Source organism: Dufourea novaeangliae, unplaced genomic scaffold (assembly GCF_001272555.1).
Source record: "Dufourea novaeangliae isolate 0120121106 unplaced genomic scaffold, ASM127255v1 scaffold24, whole genome shotgun sequence".
Classification (NCBI taxonomy): Eukaryota; Metazoa; Arthropoda; class Insecta; order Hymenoptera; family Halictidae; genus Dufourea; species Dufourea novaeangliae.
In genome coordinates, this window is record NW_015373905.1 from 706,711 (window position 1) to 722,048 (window position 15,338).

At 34.4% G+C, this 15,338-nt stretch overlaps 1 protein-coding gene across 1 annotated transcript in view; it reads left to right on the top strand.

The window, feature by feature from the left end:
* Positions 1 to 15,338, top strand: part of LOC107193749 — a 124,560-nt gene that overhangs the window by 88,969 nt on the left and 20,253 nt on the right. Inside the window, exon 10 of the mRNA XM_015583253.1 lies at positions 1,947 to 2,072. Within this exon, the coding sequence (XP_015438739.1) occupies positions 1,947 to 2,072 (126 nt within the window). The remainder of the gene's footprint in view (positions 1 to 1,946; positions 2,073 to 15,338) is intronic.

Sequence of the window (15,338 nt, forward strand, 5' to 3'; positions counted from 1 at the left end):
CTTGGCAACTAGTATAGTTCGTTGCTAACAAATTTTAGTACTTTCTTCACGAGATGTTACGAGTGGCGATATTCCGTGGTAGGCGATATTAGATGCAGTTACCCTATATGTATGTACACTGCGATCGGTGCTTCGCTGCACTCCCGACGATATTGCGTAACACTATCGTGAAAGCGTCTTCCATTCAAAAACAAATGAAGATTGAAACATGTGAAGTTATGGTAACGACATGATATAGACTTTCAATGCGAGAGAAAAAAGAAAGCTACTACAACGGGATTTCGTCCTAAAATATTGCTAATTGTTAGAGGGCAGCCACTACAGTGGCGATTTGTCCCAAAAAATTACTTACAAGGAATGTTCACGAAGTGATACACGTAGATTTTTCTGTAACTTTGCTCCATTGTTTATGGGGCCAACGTAAGAATTTTGTCATTATTGGGTCGTGCTACTTTTATGCTTTAAAGAAAGGAACTATCCTTTTTATCCTCAGCGTCTCTTTTTTACTTATTCGCTTGTAATTCGTAAACTACGAAAGTTATCGAAAAAACATTCAGATACAGTTTATATCGGTTTTAGTTGTCCATACATCGGCGGAAAAAAATTTAAAAAAAAAACTTTTTGGATGAACTTTCGGAAAACACCCACATCCGATGACCCTGACCTTGACATATGTTATCAAGGTCACCCTCCCGAGTAACATTTGAAAGATTTAAACTGCTGGTGGTTGGTCATTAAAAAGTTACGAACAAAAAAATGCTTGAACTGTCTCTAACCAATTTCAATCAGTATAATGCTTCAAACTTGGTTAGAGACAGTTCAATAAACAAATAATTCAGAGTTAGTTAGAGACAGTTAAGAAAAAAAGGTATCATTATTATCACCGCGGATTTTTAGTGAAATTCTACGACGAAATAAGCAAGTATGTATTCTACCAGTTTGTTTTTTAACTAGCTCAAACCAACTTCAATCAGCATAATGCGTTAAAGAGTAGTTTTTAAAGACACTACGTTACGAGAGTGACGATTTGTGGGAAAATTACGGTAAGTTAATCTTCCTTTGATAACAGCTTTTCAATATCCAATGATCAGCGGTTTGAAAGCCTTTTAAAGGTTATTAGGTAGGGAGACCTTGATAACGTATGTCAAGGTGAGCGTCATCAGGCGTGGGTACTTTTCGGAAGTTTACCCCATTTTTAAACCATTTTTTCCTATCGATATATGGATACCTAAAAACGGTATAAACTATATCTAAACGTAAGACAAAATTCTTAGACCAATCTTCGGAGACCAATTCCATAAACAATTGAGCAAAGTCACAGAAAGATCGACGTGTCTCAGTTCTCGAACATCCCTTGTTAGCAGAAAGCCACTATAGTGACTATTGCATATACTATATGTATACCAAGGGGTCGGAAACTGCGGCTCGCGAGCCAAGTGCGACTCTTTGGGTACTTATATGCAGAGATGGGCAAACTCATTATCTAGATAAAAAGTTTCGAATAACGAATAAAAGATAAAAGTATTTCGTCATTTTTAATTGTTTGAACGTGGGATTTTCAATTTTTATAATAAAATATTACTTCTTTAGAAATGAATCGACATTTGTCGAACAATTATTTAACCTCATTAACTGTTTAAAGCTCAGGACGACACCCTTAGATACTGCTGCTTTTTACTGTATATTATTCGAATAAAACTCTGCCCAACTCTGCTTACATGTGGCTCTGAAGTACACTTCATCGGCTACGTAATTGTAGCTTCAAAATTAAAGCCTTTCCTTCTAAAATGTCGAAAGTGATCTTACGCTGAAAACTTCATAAATCAACACGGGAACGCGAAGGAAGAGGGGGGGATCGTGATTTCGTTCGCGTATACCGGCGAGCATTTAATGCCCCCGCGATATGCGTTTCACATGCATAAAAGGAGCTTCGTTTCTGCCCGCAGATATCAACGAGTGCCAAGTCGACAATGGGGGCTGCACGGAGGTCTGCGAGAACACGGACGGGAGCTTCTTCTGTGCCTGTGACGGTGACGAGAAAGCCCTGTCATCCGACGGGAAGTCCTGCGTGGGTAAGTCCTCCAACGCCCGGAACTCCGTTCTCCTTCGGTCGTTCTCCCTCCCGACACCCCCCCCCCCTCATCCTCCGTTTTGTTGCCCGAAGCGCCGTCCATCATTCGCGCGCGGCGGATGGGAAACGCAATATGCCCGTATGACGCGGGGGAATTTCTCGACTAGATCGTAATGACGTCATCGAGGATAACCTGTACGGGGTGGTGAGGAGACATTTTCAACCCCGGATAAACGACCGGTTGGCTTTTTTTCGATTAGTACGTACACGGCTGAGTAATATGTTCCCCTTTATTATGCCGCACCCTCGAGACAACGATAAATTCGTCCGGCATTTCTTGCGACCGGATTAATTCACCGCAGGGATGGCGTTCCGGGCGCGCGAGGAATTTAATGGAAACGGATCGCCGGGTTTTCTTTTTGCTTCGCTTTCGGTCGTTTGAATGCTCGCAACGGATACTGGATGCCTGAGGTGAACGGGGGAATATACAGGGTGTAACAAAAATGTTGTCCCACCTGGAAATGGGGCACTCGGGGGGTGAATTGGAAAAAAGTTTTGTATTAGAGCGCGGGAACTCGGATGGCAAACTTGCGCTCTGATTGGTCGGGGTTTTTCGTTAATATCTCCGTAACGAAGCCTCAGATTACATTGTTGCTAAGGAAAAATTTTTTCCAATTCACCCCCCGAGTGCCCCATTTCCGGGTCGAACAACATTTTTGTTACACCCTGTATTTGTGGGGATGCTAGGGGTAGATCGAACGAAGAAAGGTGGTCCGTAACACTGAGTTCCCGGAATGGTTCAATAAGTACCTGTAGATCGTCGATTATCCGAAATGCTGATCGTTCGATATTTCGATTATACACTGTTCAACAAGTCCCAAAATGATGGAGCTGAACCTTATTGTTTGTGGTTAATTAATCTTCCGTTATCGCATTTACCTTTTCAAACGTAGTTGTTACACTGGGTCAATTTGACCCTAATTAATCTTCAATTAGTTGTTTAAAAACTGTTTGTTAAATTAATTCGCAAAAAATTCTGAGATAAATTTTCAACATTTTAAATTATATCTTTATGGTTGAAAATTAATATTGAAGGCTTCATCATGTTTAAAAGAATTCTTGGAGAAAAATAAAATTCCGAGATGTTGTTTTAGGATAACTGAAATTACTATTAGATGGCGCTAGTAGTAGGTTCCATTTTCAATGATGTCTCACAGATATTTTACTTTAAAGTCAAATTCTGGGTCTATTTGACCCAGTGTGACAACGACGGGTTAAAGGTTCTTTTTCCTTTTCCTTTTTCCCTTACACGTCACGAAGTCTAACTTTTTGGATATAAAGTATTCAACAAATACTAATAAAAATAATAATGGATTTAAGTAAGATGTAAAGCTTATGAAATATTTTTGCGTTCAAAAATAGGAGATACATACGTATATAATTTTAACAGCTTCATATTTAAAAATAAATTTTAAAAAATCCTTACGTATATGGTCAAAAGTAGGATTACCGATGTATTCAGCAATTCAAGATTAAGTGAATGAAATTAGTTTCATTCCATAATTTTTTAATTTTCCAAATTTTGTTATAGACTGTTATCAGAACATCGTGCACGTTACGAATGTTTGATTAAAAGATTGTACAACGCTTCCATTGACAATAGGATATACTAAAATAGAAAATTATAGTTGTGATAATCTTCAGAAATGATTAGAAATACGTAAAAGACAATCGAGGATGTAACATTGTTAATAACGATAATAGTGTTTCACGGATTTTTTGTCCAAGGAAATAACATAAATGAAGAATTGGCGGAACTATGTACCATTTCATTCTACTACGAAGTTAAAAATACGTCAAATCTGTTCAAATATTTATTTGTGGTATTATGAGATCTTCTATGGACTAAATATCAATTTCTAAAAATTACTTTAGTTCTAGTTATAGAAGAACCGCTTATCGGGACAGATTTGTCTCCCTATTAATTCGGATAATCGGCGTTCTATTGTAGTCAAGCTCTAAAAGACAAAGAAATCCTCTAATTCCTTTGAAGTGTGTATTTTTTGGCTTTCAGCAGAACTCCATTCACGTTTTATATAGGATGTTCCTAAATTATCGGTGGAAACTTAATTGGTTAATACATAGAGTTCGTTATACGAAACAAAACAGCCTTAAAGGCTCCCACAAACCGACGCGATATATTCGCAGCGGTAGCGAATATTTCGCCGCGATAGATTCGCAACAGTTTAAAATGCATGGCGTCTTATGAGACTGTTCACAACAATGCGAAAAATTTCTGCAAAAATTTATTTATAAAAAATCTATCTCCGCGTTGGTTTGTGGGAGCCTTAATAAATGTGATTATTTAATTTTTTTTATCTTTTTAGCTAATGGTTCTATGTATATGTGTTTATATCACGGAACGATTACTGTAGTTACAATTAAAAAATGATTGAACGTGTACGTTTGTCGATAAAGAAACACAATGTAGCTTACATAAAAATGAACATCCGACACTTTGATAAGTGCATACATATTATGTCTGTGTTGATATCTCTTGCTGACATTTTATAATATGCTTCTAAAAATTGTCCATCTCTTTTTGTTATATTGTGTTTAAAAACTCATCTTATATTCTGCATTTTTGTCATGACTAATTCAAAATATTTCCCTTTGTTCGTAGGAGAAGATAAAAGTACAAGAAAAGTAATATCGTAAATCGAATTCTTAAATTATGGGCATAACGTGTGTGAAGTACTACAAAATAATCTACAATACCGAACTACATATCTGGTTAATTAGTTAGTAAGCTGAAATGGTATCACATTTGTTATATTTATGTTTCTCTTGAAGTTACTGTGTATTTTTCGATGCAGTACACCAACAAGTTACGCTTTAAGACGCGTTCTATTGAATTATCAAAATTTTTCAAATACAATTCGCTAATTTAGAATACATTGGTACATTATGCTCCGAATTGGTGCTGAACTACTACTTGCCGTATTATTTCCATTTCGCCTCACGTTCGCTCGAATTTTTATTGCACGAGTTTACCCTCGTTTGCATAAACCTATCGGTGCAATAAGAAAGACACAAGAAGTTCCACCGTGAAATTTGCATTGCTCAGGAATACGCTAACGTTTTACAAGTTTCCCGAGGAATATGAAATCAAGTGACCCAGATTGCGATTGTTTGCACAGTTACTGTCGGTTCAAAACGTGGCTGTGTGTCTTGCGACGAGCCGATAATTGCCGAATTCTATTAAATTGTCGATAAGAATAGCCCCTTGTATAAATTTCAAGGTATCAGACAAGACGCTCTGGTGTTATTCAGGCGTCTGAAACGTGTCTACGACAATTTGAAATAAATTCTTGTTTTACATTACGAATCCTGGTATTGATACTTCTCGTATTATAAAACGCGCAGTGTCACGTGAATTCTATCTTCTAAAAAGTTGTTCATACATGAATGCATTTATGACGTTGGAATATTATTATTCTCAGCTTTCTCATACAGATAACTTTCACGTTTCTTTCTTAACTTAACGGTTAAAAGGATTTTCACAAACTATACTGTGACACTTTAAATGTCTACTTAAAACGAAGTACTTTTAAATTTATTTAATTTTTTGAAGTATTCATTTATCATAATGATTGTACTATTATAATGCGAAATTCGTAAGTTATACGAGAGTAAAATGAGAATGAGTTCAGAGCCCCCTCCCTGTTAAGTTCTATCGTTTAAAAGCTGGATCGTGCTAGTGAGCCGGCGTTTGCAACGTGGTGGGAGAGCGAATCTGTGTGCTCGAAAGTACGTGTGTAGGGGAAGTGTCTCGCGTGGCAATATGTTTAATGGCAATATAGTTAGAGTTCACTGTATAAACGAAAAAGAAGCGATTCAACCTGTCAACTTTTTCAATTAATTCCAGTAATTCTCCCAAAAGCAAACCGAAATTATATACAGTGGAACATCAATTATCGAAATGTCGATTATCGGAAATATTGATCATACCGAATATCGGTTATCAGAACACAGAACATTTACAAATGTTTCATAACATCTACCTTCCGATATTGTTTTATTTCCAATCGTTTTAAGACACAAAGAAATCACTTAGAAGCTAAAATGATCAATACTGGGATATATACAGTAGACAAAATTGGTCATGTTCTAAACGTTAGGTTCTTTTACATATAGGTTAACGCTGCAGCGAATGTTATGTAATAAATCCTTTAAAACATACGGTTGTCATTGTTAGACTGCGGATGTTTATGCATTTATGTCATCCATTAACTTGGAAAATACAATAAAATAAAGATCTTAACAACGTTTAATACTACATGTTTACGTACTATTATTAGCGTATTAAAACCTGTAGTACAGAATTCAAAGTCTTGTCCCATTTTAATTTTTAAATATTTGTACCTGAAAGTGTGAATATGCATAAACTTCCACAGAATAGTCATTGCAACACGGAAGGTAGTTAAACGTAAATTTATTCAGACTGTTAAAATTGAGATATTTACAAGAAGTAGAGTTGGTAAGTTTCACTTCTGAGAGGGTCAAATGTGATTGTAGTTCTTATGAACCAATTAACTGAAAAATTACTCATCAGAACAGATTTATTTCTGTTTCTTTGAATAATCGACGGTTTACCGTAATAAAAATTTCCGTATAGAGCTTCATTTTCAAGAAAATCGAAGTCGGTACTGAGAATTCATCTGATATGTATCATTGATTTGCTAGAAAAGCGATACAACTAACAAAAGTAAATTTTTTAGTAAATCGATTTAAAATTTTATGTTGTAGAAAATTCTTGATAACCTAATCCATTTAGTAATAAACAAACGTTTTCTTTTATAATTTAGCTAATAGTTTTAATTTAAATTTTGTGGGTTTCTAATAAAATATTGTTTACGTGTATTGCTTATGATTAAAAAGAGGGTTAAAACATCCTTATTTTAATTGCGATATTGCTCTTGGTAAATAGTATAATTTTAAGATAAATATACATTTTTATTTTTTAGATAAATGTAGCTCCCTTTTAGAGTTAATTTTTGCAGATATCTCAAAATTTACGATGTTGTCATTCTTCTAGCAAACCGACAATAATATACGTGTTAGCTTAGTTCTATTCAATTCCAGGCGTATGCAATAGATGTTCAATATCGATTTTCTCGCAAACGAAACTGCATACGTGGAATTTTATTTTTATATATTCTGTTTGTTTTTATACATAGAATTAACTGTTTTTCGGTTATATCACAAGTTTCAGCACATCCACCGCAATAAAAGATAAAACTTTACACAATAAATGTATGGAAATAAAATGACTTGTACTGTCTATAATAAAAGTCATATCTGCATTCATTTAACCGTAGTATACGTACACACGTTTGAAGTAAAAAATGAGTAAAAATAAAAGTTAACTGTATCGTTTTCTATGTACAGTATTATTGTAATTACTGAACAATATACATACATAAAGATAACACGTCCTCAAAATGATGTAACCTTATTATTACTAAACTGCGGTTTTTATGCATTTGTGAGATCCATGATCGTCTAAAATTCAGAACAGTTAAAAATTCAAGAACGTTCAGTGAACTTTTTATCTAATTCGAACCCTAATAGAACCTACAGTAATATAAATAAATTTCTCTGTGATTCCAGATTCTCTAATTCTCTAAATGGGTCGTTAACAATTTATATTTGCATAAACATCTGCAGTCTAGTTGATGCGATTACGAACCATTACTCTCTAGTCCATCCAGAATCATCATCCAGTAACTCGTTGCATTGAACTATTAAATTAATTTGGTTAACTGATTGATACAATGCCAAATTGCTGCAATAATTTTGACCCCTGGTGAAGATACATTACGAAGAAATGAAATGTTATAAATCGACTATGTATTGAAAACTATAAATTAATATTGGCTCAATTCTTAATTTTAAATATTCAATTTTTATGATTTCAAATTGTGCACATTTCGAAACAAATTTAAAAGTCTATGCAGCTTTAACAAATTTTGCACATCGTTATTCGATCACTGAAACATCATTTTCTTTTCAGATGTAATATGACCTGAAAATTTGTACTATTTTGTCACATTCAAACCGTTGTTTTTTTCTGAACAGTTCAATAAGAATAGCCATTTAAACAATAATTCGTATATTTTACAAAAGCCGTGAAGGTATAAAAATGAAACTGAGAAGCCAATTAAACATTTAGCAAAATTTCTCCTTTACCCTGTTATGCATATTCTCATATACATACACGTATGAAGTCTGTACTAAGCTTAGTCATATCAAATTACAGTGCCGGTCAAAAGAAAGTTTAAAGTTCCCATTTTTTTTGTGTATACACGTGTCAGTTATGTTCTGTTAAATCATAAACATCATTTTCATATGTACAACTAATTTTCTCGAAAGAATTCATTTATTCATTGTGGCAGATAATTAGGACATATTGATAGAAAATCTGATGAGGGGAGAATATAGTTTCAAACATCTTCTGTGATTATAACAAAGGGAAATAATAAATCTCTCGAAACCATTCTTAACATATTTATGTCAATAGCATACCAAACAGGCCACGTGGTTCAATAGCAAATGCAAGAAGCAGAACATCAAGAAGTTAAGTATTTAAATCCAATTTGCTGATGTAATTCTCTATGTCTATTTTTATTATTATAAATGCAGTACATACATATACGTTCGTCGTCTATACATACACACTTATTATTACCTTGGATTCTCATAATGAATTTTCTCGCGATAAATTGAATGTCATTGAAAAATCTACTTCTTTTCCTTTAATGGCGGAGCCTGGTGTAAGCGGGCTACTAATGAATGAATTTTTAGGAATTTCTTGTGAAGAACGTCTTAAACCAATCTCTTTGAAACTTTGAGAATACTTTATTATACAATCAAACAGAACAACAAAATTTTTATTTTCACGCCAAATCCATAAATATTATAATTATAAGGACTTCTGTGCAGCTCGTAAGCAAACAAGGTATTCCACGCCGAGGAATGTAACTGCAAAAACATTCAACTAACTGACGTACATATTTTTTGCATCTTCACTTACACTGCATGTACATATATTTTAACATCTTCTTCAGAGCATGAACCTACATTTATAATTTTATTGTTTCAATAAATCAAATTTTTTGGTATTTTTCACTTGAAGAAAGTTGCCTTCTTAAAAGTGTCATCATTGTTTTCAACTTTGCATTTCTTAGTGCAACATAGATTCAACTGTACGATAAAATATTGTTAAAGTTTCAAAGAAATTGGTTTAATACTTTCTTCGCAAGAAATTCCCAAAAATTCTTTCATTTTCAGCCGTATAAACCAGACTCCCCCCTTAAATGGTATGTGCGATTTAGACTGCAGATTTTTATGCAAAATAAAAGTTTCTAATATAATTGATAAAGACAGGAGCAATTGTAGAAATTCATTATAGAATTATATGGGTGTATAAAAAAATTGTCATCTGCGGTTTTTCAAAGAAACCTTCCCCTCCGAGAATTTTTTTTTATTCTTTTTAAGGTATTTGAATATTATTATAACTATATTGCAATGATATGATACTCTATCTTTTATGTTATAATATATATACTTATCGTGATATTCCAAGAACTTAAAAAGAATTTAAAAATCCTTGGAGGGGCGAGGTTTCTTTTCAGAAAACCGCATATGACACATTTTTTTTATTTACCCATATAATACTACGTCAAAAGCTAAGCAGTCTTTTGTTTCATACATTTTTTAATACGAAGATTACATGTAACCGCAAAAACTATGTTCCGAGTGGCGGAAATTGGGAAGAGCTGTTTCATCCGTTCAAACTGTGTTTTTTTTCAGCAAAAACCAAAATATATTTGTTTAATTGTTCTTGATGCGCTACAAATTCATGCCTGTTTCAACGAACAAAAAATTTCGTTCTAGGGATGTTTCCCTGATAGTTTTATAGCATGCCCTTCTTTTAAACTTTCTTATGACCGACATGCTGCACATGTATTCTTCCTACGAGCTGTAACACTCGTCAACGAACGACACAATTATCGTACAATTCTCACCGCCATTATTTCAGAGTGAATGTTGAGCGTGACTAGGGTTGAATCGATTCAAGTAAATACAAGTAAGTAATCGATACTATCGTTCCGATACCGAGTATCTTTAGTATCGATACTTTCAGTTGCTATATGTACTCGGTATCGAAAGAAAGTACTCATATCGAATGGAGCGAGTAATCGATACGAAAGGTAATGAATGTGAAAGTGGTTGTCGTCCAGTTACATTACTCTGTTAATAAATTCCTGTTAATAAAATGTGTCCTCGTTAATAAATGTTCATTAATAAAATGTATCTTCGTTAAAGTCAGAGATGAACAAATTCATTATCTAGATAAGTTTCGAATAACGAATACAAGATAAAAAAGTACTTCCGTCGTTTTTAATCGCTTAAATATGGAAATTCCAATTTTTATAACAAAATCATACTTCGTTCTGAATGAGTCAACATTTGGCAAACAATTGTTTAATCACATTAACTGTTTAAACCTCAGGATGACGCCCTAGACTACTGCAGCTTTTCACTATGTATTATTTGAATAGAATTAATGCTTAACTCTAGTTAAAGTATATTATAAAAACAATCTTTGATACTAACAAGGGAACACCGCGAACGCAGACTCGCGAATTAGAATGAAACTTTGTGGGTTTATAGAGTGATTCAATACAAGAATAACGGTATGTTTCATTCGTGCCCAATCGCCCTTTAAAGGTGTGAAAACAAACCTCAAAATCGACAATAGGCATTGCCACTTTTTCATGTGTAACTCTCAAAGTACAAAAGATAGAAAAAAAACGTGTCAAACGAAAGTTTAATGATACAGTAAGTGTTACAAACGTGCATTATCAAAATTTTGAAACAAGTCTCTTTTCGTGAAAAAGAATTTTAAAAAACTTTTTTCGATACTTTGTTAATGCAAACTTGTAGCGCTTATTGTACCATTAAAATTTTGTTCGAAACATTTTTTTCTATCTTTTCTATTGCAAGAGTTACATTCGAAAAAGTGGCAGTGCCTACTTGACTTTGAGATTAGTTCTCGCACCTTTAAAAGGCGATTGAGCACGAATGAAACATACCCTAATTCCTATCATGAATCACTTTATAAACCCACAAAGTTTCATTCGAATATGTGAGTCAGCGTTCGCGGTGTTTCCATGTAAGTAAATATCGATACTTTTTTTCGGTACAAGTTATGACTAAAAGTATCGATACCTTGGCGGTATTGGTTTATCCCTACGCATGACACATGCTCCAACGTATGCTGTGGCCCAGGGGGAAAGCGTTTGCCTAATTAATAAATACACGGCTTCTATTAAGGGGTTATGGTTACCTGCGAGCTCGAAAGAAGACATGTACTTTCGGAATTTATTTTTCAAAAACTTGGTGACTTTTTTAAACATACGTCATTGTATTCGAAAATGTATATTTTGAAGTGATTATAGTAATTTCTTCAATGCAAAATATGAATAAATAGGGGAAATATCAGCGATCTCCCGGCGGCATTTTTATTTTAGGCGTTTTGCGATACCACTTTAATTCGAGTTCGTTAATCTAAAATAAAAAATCCGAGCAAATTTAGTTAATATATTAATTTATCTAGTACCCGATCGTTCATTATCCTGATAAATTAATTTACAACAATCGATTTTCCCCGAAAAATACGTTCATTTTGGATCTATAAAATAAAAACTACGCAATGAAATACAAAAAGCCACGATTAGGCACTAGATTTTTATGTATACAATAAGTCCACCAAAGCTGAATCAGTTAGCTGCAGCGGTTTTCGAGATATTTTGGTCGCCTATTTAGAAAATGTGGTTCTGAGAAAAACACGTTTAAATTTTCAAGTCAGGTTTACAACCGAATCAATGCAAATTTGGTATATATAGTTATTCTTAGTATTACAGCTTCATATAGCTTTGTGTATTTACTAACCAACCATAAATTGCATTGGGGCACAGTATTCACGACTCATGCACCCCTAGAAAAGGATTCTACCACTTTATATTTGTTCCGAAACTTCCAAGGCAGTATACTTTAAACGGACGTAACTCCGCCAATTTTGGTCGGATCAATTTCGAACTTTCACACAATATTTCTAAAACGATGTAAGCAAATATGAAAACCCAAAAATCAATGGTACAATTTTTTCAAAATTTCTAGATAGATATAACCCCTTAACCATTTGAGCGCGATTCGTCGATATAGCGACGATCACTAATTACTCCAAATGTGTGGCGCGTCGCTATATCGACGATTACATCAGTGTGCATTTGGCGCTCGACTGGGAACGATTGTCCCGTGTTGAATCTTTTTTTGCGATATTTATCAAAAATTTACATCATATAAAAGTATAAATTAGTTGAGACCGTTAAAAAACAATTTTTATTTTTCGTTTTATAAACATCGATATATTGAGATAGAATGGTTGAGCAAAAAATCCGCAGAAATACCTTCCACATTAGGCCAAAAATTCAACCTGGAAAAATTACCTGGCACAAAAGTGCGCAAATGTGTAGTATGTAGTGTGAAAGGATCTAATAATCCAAAGCGTTCTCGGCTAATATGCAACATTTGCAAAAGAGGTGTGCATGGCACATGTGTGGGGAAACACAAATGTGCCAAAATTTGAAGAATAATTCTGGAACTTCTTGTAAAAAAAATAATACATGATATCAAAAAAAGTAAATAAGTTTTTTTATAATCATAACTCATAGTGGAGTCTACAAAATAAAAAAAAATTATTGAAATATGTCATTTTCTGTGTTTTTTGTGCTTATACTTGTAAAGCCATCATAATTCATTTTTCTTAGTCCAAATTTTGCTCAGCAATCTTCGTATGTATTAAAAAAAATCGCTTAGCACTCAAACGGTTAAGGATGAAGAGGTCGCAAAATTCTCGTTTGATATTATTGACGGTGTCGAGTGGTGTGGATTTCACGATATTCGCGTGTAGTAAACTCTCCTGGAGCGTTACACGGTAATAGGGGTTGGACGATGGGGTCGCATCGATATTTGTGAGGGCGTGCTGCCTCGCCACGAGTTCTCACGGATGCTGGGGGGCGACGATACGCCGACTCTCCGTCGACATTAGCATTCGCGATTCATATATTATGCAGATATCGTGGATAATACGTGTAAGCATCACCGGCCGACAATAGTGCTCATTCGGCGTCCCGGATTTGGAATTATGCTCGAATATCGCCACCTCAACTGCCGCGCGTCAGGGTTTCGGAGGGTAGCTGATTAACGGTGACAGAAATTTCCATTCTCTTCTGAACGGGCGCGCACCTGCCAACGAAAATCTAGCCGGTTGTGATCGGATTAAAGGATTTACGGGATCATATCGTTGATCGATACGTTTGATTCGAATCGGTTCTGTAAAACCGAGAATTAATGGATCCGATGCACACGATCGGCTGAGCGTGGTTCGATTGTTGCTTTGGAATCTATGATTGTGTTGTGAAATCGTCTTACCGTTTGGTAACTTTGATTTGTTTTACTGTTTCAGCTGCATAACTGTAAAACCAGTCTAAAATTTTCCATTCTTATATAATGCATTGCGGTTAGAATAAAAGTGAACCAAGTATGTCGTGACTGAAATCGTGTTGGGAAATAATGTATCTCCAGAGAAGGATAGACGATATTCCCTAGGAAACAAAGTGATTAGTTTTTATTTTAACCATAATGCAAAAGAATTGAAAATTTTAGGGTGATTTTATAGTTTGCCACGCAGTGTATTCGAACGCATGCAGTAACATGCATCTGTGGATGTTAGGAAGAACGCCGCATGTTAAATGTTTCCATTTTCCAGGTATTGTCGTTTAAAATTTTAAACACTAATTCTTCTTATTACTTATATTTTCTTTCTACGATATAAATGTATGTTTCTTTCACTATGCATAAGATTCTTCTGAGCATTATTATATTTCTTTTAAAATAAAAATATAGAACATAATTCTGGTCATTTCATTCCATGCAAAATATGTTATAGTATAAGCAGATTATTATAAATAGAAAATAAGAGGCGATCACGAAAGAAAGATACGAATAATCGTCGTATTTTTCCATATTTGTGAACTTACGTTGTTTTGCCTGATGCGTATAAATTGAATATTGGACTTCGGTTAAATTGCATTATTTTGTTGAACATACTACACTTGTTTTCATGTATTTTTTATGATAAATACACAAATCCTACATTCTACAGCTTAATAAATGCATAAGCTCATGTTTTCTTGAAATTGTTACATGCGGCGTTTTCCCTTACAACAACGCATATTATACACATCAAACATCTATCTTTTGTAAAGAGGTTATAGTCTAGGAAGAGAACAGAAAGGAAATCTAATTTCCTTCCGTGCGGTTTTAGATTTGTTCAAGATACCGTTCACACAAAGAGGCGCATTACCACGAAAACAATGACGATGAATAATATGAATATATTTAAATGTCAACTCCTGCATATTATAACAGATGTTTTATACAAAACTCTGCACCCTGTGTTCTGCTCTATGCTCGCTCTTCAATCTCTGTCTGTCTTTTTTGTTCCTTCATCGGTCTTTTCCCGTACATCCCCTCCTTTAAAACAGAAACACACCCGCAAGCACACCTGTCACTTCCATCCTTGCTTAAGGGGTCATGCTCAGTCAGGAGGCCGAAAAAAGGGTGTTCTTTGAGAATTTTTTTCTCGAAAACTATAAGACCTTTTTCAAAAAATGTGCTTGTGTTTCAAAGATTGCAGTTTCTAGATTATAAGGTAATTTGTTTATTTAAAATTATTTATTAGTAAATAAATGGTGAGCGATCTCCCGGATGTCTCTTCACAAAAAGTGGTCTGCCGTGATCACTGTAACTTCGTAACGGTTCATCTGAAATTAAAAATTCAGTAAGATTTATGTAATGGAAGAACCAATGTTGCCCTTGAACGTGAGGTTTTTCGAAATATTGATTAGGAACAAAATAGCGGACGTTTTTCTGAAAAAGTGCGATTTTCACCTAAAAAATCACTCGTTTTTGGTCAATTAAAAAAAAATATGAAATGAAAAAAAAATCCTTCGTTCAAGGACAAGTTTTTCTGATTTGAAATAAGGCGCAAAAGGCTTCGTATAAATCGACACAGTAGTTTTCGAGAAATATTGATCACTGTTTTGAAAAATGTAGTTTCGAGAAAAACGCGTTT